The following is an 11,255-nucleotide window of genomic DNA, read 5'->3' as shown; positions in this document are numbered from 1 at the left end:
TCATGAATGGTGTGGAGAAAGTGACTAAGGAAGTGTTATTTACCCCTTCACAGAACACAAGAACCAGGGGTCACCCAAGGAAATTAATAGGCAGCAGGTTTAAATCAAACAAAAGGAAGTACTTCTTCAGACAATGCACAATCAATCTGTGGAACTCATTGCCAAGGGATGTTGTGAAGGGCAAAAGTATAACTGTGTTCAAAAAAGGATTAGATAAATTCCTGGCGGGTAGGTTAATCAACTGCTATTAGCAATGAGTCAGGGATGCAACCCCCATGCTCTGGGTGTCCCTAAGCCTCTGACTGCCAGATACTGGGAATGGATGAGAGGGGATGGATCACTTGCTGATTTCCTGTTCTGTTCATTCCTTTGAAGCTTCTGGCATTGGCCACTGTTGGAAGACAGGATACTGAGCTAGATGGACAACTGGGCTGACCCCATATGGCTGTTCTTATGTTTTTATGATATAGTAGAACCTCAGAGTTACGGACAGCTCAGGAATGGAGTTTGTCCGTAACTCTGAAATGGTCCATAACTCTGAACAAGATGTTAGGGACTTTAGCCATGGGGGAGTTGGGTCTGCAGCCACAGGGTGGGGTTGGGGTGTCAGGGCTCTGGGCATGGGGGTGAGGGCCTCTGTCCCTAGGGGCTGCCAGGGCTCCTGGTGGGGGCTCTCAGGGCTTCTGTTACCTGGGAGCACCAGGACTCAGGACTTTAGACCTGGGGGGAGCACTGGGGCTTCAGCCCACGATTCCATTCCTGGCTTCAGCCCCACAGGGGGTTGCCAGGGATCAGGGCTTCAGCCCCACAGCTCCATTCCTGGCTTCAGGCCCCACAGGGGGTTGCCAGGGATTGGGGCTTCAGTCCTGCCGCTCCATACCAGGCTTCAGCCACACAGAGGGCGCCGGGGCTCAGGGCTTTCGCTACAGGGGTGCGCTGAGGCTAAAACCGACACTCCCCTTTTAGCGAATGCCCCAAATCCCAGAACCTCCCATTGGGCTTAAGCTGGGAATGGAACCGCAGGGCTAATGCCCTGAGTCCCAGTACTCCCCCTAGTCTAAAGCTCTGAGCCCTGGTGCTCCCAAGGGTCAGAAGCCCCCAGACCCACCCCTGCCCGGAGCCCTGAACCCTCCCCACAGGTGCAGCCCCAACCCCACCATGGCTGAAGCCGAGAGTCCCAGGGCTAAAGCCCAGAGGCAGTACAATATTTGCTGGGTTCTAGGGTTTTTTTATCTCTGCTGCTGCCTGATTGATGACTTCTAGTTTCACATGGTGTCCGGTTGACCGGTAAGTCTGTAACTCTGGTGTTTGTATCTTTGAAGTTCTACTGTATATATTATGCTGTTATATCTCAAACTTCTCATGCTGCACATATATATTGGCAGGCAAAAATCAACTGAACCAACAGGAACTTTCAACAAGCAAATATTTCAGGGTTGTGACTGAAACATGGTTGAAGTGAGTAAATAAACAGAGGGTTCCAGCTGAGCTGCCTTCCTGGGTTTGTTCTGCAACAGTTGTCGTCTTAAACTCAATGCTAAGCTCAAAAGCAAAGTCTGTGAATGATTGTTAACAGGGACTGTCATGGTTCTGTGTTTGTGTAGTGTCTACCACAAGGAGGCCCTGGTCTAGTAGTGGTCTCTGTAGTAGTGCAAATAATATATAATAAATAATAATAATAATAAATAGGAAATAGCACTTGGATTTTTCTTTCCCTTCTCCACTAACAATAACCCATTTGTTGCATGCCACGTGCCTGTTGCTCATACTCTCCAATCAGCTGTCTCTGCAAATATAGAGGATTCACATCAGATGCAACTGGAAAATCCATGTGAGTCACTTCACTGTATTTTCTGATTCATATTTATAGTATTCAGGCTGTGAGGCTCAGAGCTTGGAATGGCCTGCCACTACAGGGCTGTGTTCAGTAAGGCTTTTGAGACAGAGAATCTTCTTGCCTCCTAATGGGTCAGATGCATCACTGGGTTAGGGTTCTGGAATCTCTTGTGCAACATAAAGTTGTGCAAATGTAATACACTGGCAAAGAGTACGTTATCTCCTCATCTAGTGGCTGGATCTCTAAAAGCTAGGAGCCTACTACTGCTCTCAGCTAAAGGAGCTACCCTTTTAGCTCAAGTGGTAGAGTTCTAGGCTATGGTGTTCAGGCCCTGCTGATGACGCATGTGGATGTAGAGGAGGCATTGCAAAAACAGTTTGACTAGAACCTTACAACCACTCCCATATTAAGGTAAGTTCAGATTCTGGTCCTCTCACGATCATCAGTCCAGAACCATGAATGTTTGTGAATCTGGGCTGATGTATTTCACATAACCTCTGGCCCCACAGTTCTGGACCTTTACTTGGCCTCCTCAGTCTCACTTTACCCTCGACATTTGGAGCCCCACAGACTTTGTAAAGAGAGCAAAGGCCTGATCCCACACATCCCATTTCGGTCAGTGAGCCCTCCCTGGAATCTTTGAGGGGTATCAAGTCTCCACTCTCCCATCTGGGTACTTCAATGTACTTTAAGTTGACTACAGTCTTCTTCACTTCCTGTCCTCTACTGTTGTCTATCACAGGTCTATCTGTTGTCATCCATCTTTAGTAGGAGACTCCATAGCAATGTTCCCAACCAAGCAGCAGGGGTGACTTGGTTTGCACTCTGATTTGGATAACTACAATCTGCCTTCCTAAATTACCCACATGTATATATTGTTCACATTCTGTGATACACTATTTATTGCTCTTGGGCTCAATCCAGATCACACTGAGATCAGTGGAAAGACTTCCACTGATTTCAGTGGGTGTCAGATCAGACATTTTGCATTGCATTGCATGTTCTGCCACAGAGGTGGCTGCATTTGTGGTGAGCAATGTCATTCCTCTGGAGCTTCTATAAACAATGAGTAAAGATTGTAAAGGGCTTTGGGATCCATCTGGCTGAAATGCACTGCATAAATCTGGCTGAAATGCACTGCATTATTATTATTCCATAGAACCAGCACTGTCATGTAATTCACACCCCACTGTATTTCACCCTTGATGGCTGTTAAAAGGGCCACATGTGAAATTAGTTCTCCTAATGCATTTCTCCTTCTTTTGTTAAGATACAGATGTTTAAACACGTCAAACAGGTTTTAATCAGTTGAATGGCCCAATCGACAGGCCTACTGAAATCAATGAGAGTCTTTCCACTGACTTCAATGGGCTTTGGATGGTGCCCTAAATATCAAGGAGCACAAAGGCAGAACGCTGGGGTGTCCATTCCCCTCCAATAATGTTTTTTCAAGCTCCTGCTTCCCTACACCGAGACTCGTGGGACCTTGACACTTGTAGATACACGACATGCCACCATCTCACTTTCAGGCTGTTCCTGAGCTCTCACTACCTCACAAAAGCTGCTGCACTCCCTGTGTCAGTTTGCTCTCTCAGTTTCAGCTACAGGAAAGCAGTAGCGAATCAGGTGAGTGAAGCAGATTGGGTCTCTTCAATCAATTTCCCTCAGCCTCTTTGGTCCCTGAGAGGAGTATCTACATCACTCTCTTTTCTTTCTCTGCAATGACCTGAGGCTCCAACACTGCAAGCTGTGATCACTCAGGCACAATGCAAAGCAGGCCAGCCTGGAATAATTTGGTTGTTATCCAAGGAAATACATTTAGGGACGAGTAGGGAGTGTGTCAGCATTTAGTTTCAGTCTAGCTGCACTTTTCCTGCATCGCAGAATCACAAAGTCTCCGTCTCCTCATCTGGAGTGGGATTGATTCAACACTCGGACCCTCTGAAAAGACAAGTTTTCCTCTCTTACTATTGCTGTGCCACTGCAATCTGCCAAGATGTGTGACTGCTTTCATCTAGTTCTTCCTAACTGGCAAGGATCTCCAGCCAGTGGTGGGCTTACTTTTTCTATTCTTTGCTGTATTCTGCTTCTGCTTTACTGTGCTCTGCTAGCTGCAATTCCTCCTCCTTTGAAGCAAAGCCTGCAGCTCCTAGGGTGTGGCTTTCTCTGATGCGGCATGAATCAGATAAGAAGGAATAGAATTAAGAGACTCCTGTAGTTATTCAGTCTAAACTTTCCTCAATTATGCTGGAGCCAAGTTTAAGGAACCCTCCAACATTGTGTGTGATTAAATGAAATGCTTTCTAAATTAGTTGTTTTCAGACTGCATGCCTTAAATGAAAGTTTGCCCTTCATTTCTCATAGCTCTTAGAAAGTAAACAGCAGGATGCAGTGCATGATGCAAACAAGCTGGCTTTTATTGTAGCTAAAATCCATGTTGTATATTGTGATTTTTAACATTTCAAAGTGTCCTGTGCTTCGTATTTGATCCGATGAGTGAACCGTATGGCATTCCAGAAGGTTTTTCTCTCTGTTTCTCTACAACAGAGTGGAGAGAAATCAGAAATTTCTTTTGAAAGAAAGTATTGTACAAACTTTAGTGTAAAATATTTCTGAAACAGCACATCAGTGACTGGATTTAGTCCAAAGACATTAAAAACTATATAAAATATCAAAAACCAAATTCTAAACTGGCAGAAGCATGTTGATCTATTAGAATTTTGTCCTCTAGTGTGTAGTTAGGTCAGTACTCTGATAAGCAACTAGTAGTCTTAAAGTTGTGCCTTCATTTCTTCCCAGGATCTGAGAGTCCTGTAGTACCTCCTTTTATCCTAAAGCATAAATAAACTGCATTTATCTATATGCTGCATTAAACTGACCTTTATTCATTCTGGGGGGAAGGCCATTTAAAGACTGTGTGACAAATTTTAAACAGATATAAAAGGGAGTGGGTTTTTTTTAATTAACATGCTTGAATATTTCCGCTTTCTGTTTTGTACATATTTTAGTATTCTGTTTTCCATAGCACAAGATATTAAGGAGTAGCTTGTCTTACCCTTATTTGTTGAACAAAGTAATACATTACACCTTGAGTAGTCCCATTGAAATCACTGGGATGGCTCAAAGATGTAAATTGTTCCTCAGCATGAGTAAGGGAATTACAATGTAGTCCTCTATTAACTCATTGATGTTTTGTTTAGACTGTTGAGTCAATAATTTAAGATTCTCTTTTAGAACTATGCACAAGCACTCATTTCATTTGGTTTACTTAAAATATACCGTACTTATGCTTCCAGAACATTGTTTGATGGCCTTTAAGGGAAGATTTTCCTTTCTAAATGTGACTTTTTCAAACAACAACGTTCTGTTGGTATTTGCTAATGTGTTTATCTCCTTAAACAGGGTCACTTATTTAACAAAGTCACCACCTTTGCGGGTATTAATATTTCCCACTGTCCAGAGAGTATTGATTGCGGTCTCTAGGTGCTATGTAATACAGCTAAATAGAAAAAAAAAATACTAACACACCACTCTCACTTCACCGTTTGGGCCTCACCCATAACTGATACTTCTCACAGCCATTACCCTAAGAGATTTTGTGTTAGCAAAACAATCATTCTGTTATGCCAATGGTGTCGTTTCCATAAAATTGCTATTCATGTTCCTTAAAATGAATGATCATCCATACATGTAGAGGCGTCTCAGATTTGTATGGATTTCTTAGACAAGCTATGTAATGTCATCTTTCCTGTATAGGATATGACATGCATCTGAGAAACTTTGCCAGATAAGGAAGGGAGGGGGAAGATAAGTGTGATTAGGGGTAGGCACATGTTGACCAGAGGGCAGGGAATTTCAGTACAAATAAGGAACTTCTCAAGAAGAGCACACAACACATATTCCTTCCTTTTAAAAAAAAATGTTGAATATAGATAAGGTTCATAGTTCTTAGTCTAGTTCACTGCATTTAGCTTCGCTGTGTCTCATGATGATACCTAACCCAGGTGGCAAAAAGATAAACAATATTTTGCATGTTTCCTGTATCAGAAAGGCAAGGACACATTTGTGACCAGAGGTGGGGAGGGATGGCTCAGTGGTTTGAGCATTGGCCTGCTATACCCAGGGTTGTGAGTTCAATCCTTGAGGGGGCCATTTAGGGATCTGGGGCAAAAATTGGGGATTGGTCCTGCTTTGAGCAGGGGGTTGGACTAGATGACCTCCTGAGGTACCTTCCAACTCTGATATTCTATGATTCTATGATCAGATATCTGGGGAGGGGTTGGGACACATGCATGCTGCACATTTTGGAATTGTTGATGAAATGTTTTTCACGGATTAATTTTTTTTAAGTTTAATAAATAATAGAAGAGAAATGCTGCCTCAGCAAAGCCGGGAAATCACCGAATCCCCAAATAACAACCATTAAAGGCCTACCCAGCACAATGTTCTTTTAACTTTCCATCTACTGGAACTTCTTTTGGGGCCTGAACCAAAGCCCACTGAAGTCAATGGGAGTCTTTCTAGGCCGTGATTCAACAAAGCATTTAGGCACATGCTTAACTTTGAGCGCGTGCATTTCAATGGGATTTAACAAAGTGCTTACTGTTATGCATGTTCCGAACTTCAAGTGCTTTGCTTAATGGAGGCTTCGGTTCTCAGTGTTGCTGCCTCTCAACGGCCAGCTTCATCTTTGCTCTGTATGGGAGGAACACACAACTGGGTGTGCCAGTACACATGTGGCTGATGTCTGCAGCAGCTATGAACGGGGCCAGAGACAGAATTCTAATGCAAGTAGTAAAAAACGAGGAATGACAAATAAAAACAGAATTTCCTTTCCCCTTTACCCAGATTGTCTTCTTTGTTATATGATACCATTGGCCCACTGAATTTTTGGATGTCCAGTATGAGCAAGAAGCTGCTGACTACGGGCATCAACTTTGCAGATCTAAAGTGAAATAATAAATACAGCTGATGGAATGCCCCTTTTCTCTGAAATGCCCTCTGCTTATGTTTGTCTATTAGAAGCAATGATTTAACATCATGTATTCCAGTATAGTTAGGAGGCAATGATAAGGAAAACGTTTTATGCTATTGTAAACTGGCATAACTCCATTGACTTCAACCAGCTGAGGGTCTGTCCTTCTATGCCATATTTCCCTTTTCCTTATTTAATTCATTCAAAGTGAGTATACCTGTGAAAACAACACTGATCCTTTACATTTTCAGCAGAAACGTTATCGAATCTCAACTCACCATCTCTCCAATAACTTGCCACAAATCCATGCACACTTGTATTCATGCTGACACCAAAACAACTGAGTGTCAGCATTGTCTGCAAAATAATCGGATTCATTTTGGCTTCTGGTATGGTGATGGTTGCCAGCTCAGTGGGGCAGGCTATTAAGTTATCTCCCTGTGGGTTCTTTCCCCCTCCTTCCAGGGTCATCTCACCACCTTGTATTTTTTGCTAATGATTTTATGTCTGTGTTTCCACTGGACACCCTCACGTTCTTTTGTACGTTGGTAAATATATTAAGTAACATGTGGAATGGAAACCTCAACACCACAAAGGCTCATAATCAACGAGACTTTGTTTGTCTGTCATCGCTGTGCAGTAAACACTATTACTATTTTGTACTTAATTGGGCAAAAAAGGGATGGTATGTTCTAGTTAGTGGAATAATAGGTTGCCACTGCCAAGATTTCTGATTCATAAGGGAAATGAGCCTGATGTAGGAACCATTCCAAACTGAATGAAAACGGGGATTCTCCTTAGCATGTTGTTTAGAAACTTCAAGAAAGGGGGACAATTTCTAGAGGATCCACAAGCAGTCTTCGTAGCAAATTTCCTCCAGGATAATTTGTCTTTGAGGTGGTAAATGTTCAGGCCTCATCTGCATCTCTCCAACCTGCTCATTATGGGACACCGCCCTTTTAAATATTGTTGTTACTGCGCAAGAAGTCTGCGAATGCAGGCCCAGGGCAAGAGTTAGGGTTTGCCAGCTAGAGCCGCTGGGGCTGTTGTGATTGCTACTTGTAATGGTGAAGGCTGTTGCTGAGTGAGATAACTGCTGCCCTTGATTCCCGTGACTATCTGCTGTCAATGGAAATAATCACATTTGAAGTTCTTAGGGCCTGATCTCCAGCCCACTGAAGTGACAAGATTTCTTTCTGTTGACTTCAGTGGGTTCTGGATCAGGCCCTTAAAACAGTGGTGCCCAAACTTTTCCTGTTGCACCTCCCCCACGTTTACCAGTAATGGAATCTGTCCTCCCCTCCCCCAGTGCCACAGAGCCACGACTTCCTCAGCAGAGGAGTTTGGGCAGAAGGCAGAGCTGGGGAAAGATCCGGGGATAGGGAAGGAGCCCAGGGCTGGAGATGGAGCTGGCCCGTGGGCGGAGAGGGAATGAGGGCAGAGCTGGACTGGGGGTGTAGCAGGGGGCAGAATAGAGCTGGGCTGGAGGTGGAGCAGGGCTTGGTGGCACTCCCTTCCTGCCCCCCCCGGGGGGGGACTGGCCCGGGCCCCACCGCACGCCCCACCCTGAACTTTTCTCTGCGCCCCCTTTGGGGGGGCATGCCCCTCAGTTTGGGAACCACTGCCCAAGTGAATGCTGCAGCTTTAACCCATGCCACAGAAAAAGTGACATCTTAAGAACACACCTTTGTTTCCCCCTTTAACATGGATGTTTATGTCATCTGATTTGGTTACTAGACACTGGCAGGTCTTGAAATACCCCTTTTGTCCTGATTTGATATTCTTACCCATAGAATACCAGGTAACAGAATAAACTGGCTTATGGGTACTGAACTATGTCTGAGACAGAAAGTAACTGATCAGATTACTGTGTCTGAGGGCTTGCTTCCATGGGGAAATTTACTGGCAGAACTATAGTGATACAGCAATACGAGAATAAATCCCCATCTGGATGCTCTTATTCTGGAGTTATACCAGTACTGCTATAGCAGCATAAATAATTATAACGGTATGGTTCTGTTGGTAAATTTCCCTGGGGAGACAAGCAATAAGATATATTTGGGGTCGGGAAGGAATTTTCCTCCAGGGCAGATTGGAAGAGGCCCTGGAGGTTTTTCGCCTTCCTCTGTAGCATGGGGCATGGGTCACTTGCTGGAGGATTCTCTGCTCCTTGAAGTCTTTAAACCACGATTTGAGGACTTCAATAGCTCAGACATAGGTGAGGTTTTTCGCAGAAGTGGGTGGGTGAGATTCTGCGGCCTGCGTTGTGCAGGAGGTCAGACTAGATGATCATAATGGTCCCTTCTGACCTTAGTATCTATGAATCTATGAATAAGATATGGGAGCTTAAGGGAAAACAATACGTCTCCTCAGTTGTCCTGTGTTATGGTGGGACTTTGTCTCACCTCTAAATGGATTCTCTCTCTTAAAACATGCAGCTGGCATGTTGGGTGCTGCCCTGATGCCTCAGCCTCAGTGCACTCATATGCAGATGTGCTAATTCGGGATACATTCAGACCACACTAAAAGGAAAAGAGAAAACAGGCCAGTCACCTTCATCATCCTTGGAGGCACAAATCAGCGGTGGCAGGAACTCTGAATAGTCTGGGAAGTTTTCCAGACTCATTTTTTAAAAAGAGAGCTCAACACAAGCAGCCCTAAACCGAGTGCTTGAGTCCAGAGCAGCACCATGAGTTGCATTGGAGATGTGCTCTGCATATGGATGAATGTAGAAGACAGTCTGAGGTGTCCACAGTCAAGATCACAGTTTCCATTACACAAAGGCATTCTCTGACACACGGCGATCTTTCTGCATGAAAATATTCTTCCACTCAGTGCAGGCTTCTTTTATTCCACGAGTATTTGCACTCCATTTTGGAATCAGACCAAATGTATCCCTATGGTCTACAGCATTTACTGTGTCTCAGAAGAGACACCAACAGTTTTGCTGCAGCCATTGTTACAATGGCTGTTGACGTGTGCGAGTCGGTGTTGTATTTGGTTGGAACAGGGGACTGGGAGTAACGACTGCTAAATTCCATTGATTAATCTGCCACAAACCACGAGCCTGGCCTTGCTTCCAGTAAAACCAATGGGAGTTTAACCATTGCCATCAATGAGAGCAGGACTGGGTCCTAGATACGTGGCTTTGGCAATGTTGCCAACTCTTGCGATGTGATCATGACTCTAACAATTTTGGTTCTTTTTTTCACTTGTCTCATAAAAACAAAAATGATGAAAGGTGCCAACTCACTCCCTTATTCAAAATGGCCACCATTTCCTGTCTCACCATCTCATGACAGTCTTTGGGGCTGAAGCCAGCAAGAAGGCTACCATTTCCCTACGGTCTAGCTGCATGTGGGAGTTAATAAAGTGGGCTGCCAACTCCCACTGTTTTGAATGAGATTTAAGTCATGCTCACAAGCAAAATGGCTGCCACTGTACAGTTCAGGGGGCTAGATAAGACATTTTCACTGCCATTTTTAGTTGCGCTAGCTACATTAAAGCTGGTGTGGGTATGCCTCCAGAGCTGCAATCACACCTCCGTTTGCAGTGTAGACATACCTTGCGAGAAGAATTTGTCACACAGTGAGATTTAGTGGCTGGGTATGAAGTCAACAACTAGGAAAAAAGACTATTAGTCAAGGTAGCAAGAGCTGTATGTGTAAATTGGAATAAGCTGAAGTCACTGGAGCTAAGTCAATTCACCACAGCTGACGATTTGGTCCAGTTAATTGTAATGGTATCTGTACATTCAGAAGCTGGTCTCTGAGTTACGAAAAAGAACAGAGAATCTTGCTGGGGTGTGAGTAATGTTCCCTTTAATTTTTGACAGGCCGTGTGCGCAAAAAATTTCTTCTGTGCAAATTGTTGTGCTTCTGTGCAAATTTTTGTGTGTGTGGTGTTTTGCCATGTGCGTGGGGTTTAGGATCTGTGTGCGCGTGCACACGCACACAGCTTAGAGGGAACAGTGGGTAGGAGAGCAATGGCTTGGTCTCCAAGTTGAATGCAAAGGAAGGAGGGAAGCAAGAGAGAGCTCAAAATTCAGAGCTCTCAGATGATGAGCAGTGCAAATAAGGGAATAGTACAAAAGGAAATAAGAATAAACAAGTCCTAGGAAAGTTCTGTCATGGTCAATCATGCAAATATATGTCAAACCATCTTAATGATTCGGAGTAAAGGGAAAGATGGCAGCTGCACTGACAAAAGACTAAGAACACAGCCTCTCTCCTTGTCTCTCTTCCACCCTCTCTGTGTTGTCTTTCGGCTTTGAGTCACATTAGCATAGCAATACAAGGATGCTCTAGCTCCACCTAGCCAACTCCCAAGGTGACTTACCTTCCCCATTCTATTTTCATGCCTCCACCTCTTCTTTACGTGTGTGGTGTGCATCTCTGATGCTCTTTTCTACACCTTATGAGTGACAGTAGAGAGTAGGGACAG

At 44.2% G+C, this 11,255-nt stretch overlaps 1 protein-coding gene across 1 annotated transcript in view; it reads left to right on the top strand.

Moving 5' to 3' along the window:
- The first annotated feature begins 3,704 nt into the window (after nucleotides 1–3,704).
- The window catches only part of AHNAK2 (AHNAK nucleoprotein 2), a 100,915-nt gene continuing 93,364 nt past the window's right edge, over nucleotides 3,705–11,255 (top strand). Inside the window, exon 1 of the mRNA XM_074956346.1 lies at nucleotides 3,705–3,888. Within this exon, the coding sequence (XP_074812447.1) occupies nucleotides 3,834–3,888 (55 nt within the window). The 5' untranslated portion in view covers nucleotides 3,705–3,833. The remainder of the gene's footprint in view (nucleotides 3,889–11,255) is intronic.

The sequence above is a fragment of the Natator depressus genome, chromosome 6 (genome assembly GCF_965152275.1).
Source record: "Natator depressus isolate rNatDep1 chromosome 6, rNatDep2.hap1, whole genome shotgun sequence".
NCBI classification, from domain to species: domain Eukaryota; kingdom Metazoa; phylum Chordata; order Testudines; family Cheloniidae; genus Natator; species Natator depressus.
This window is presented reverse-complemented; position numbering and strand designations above follow the sequence as displayed.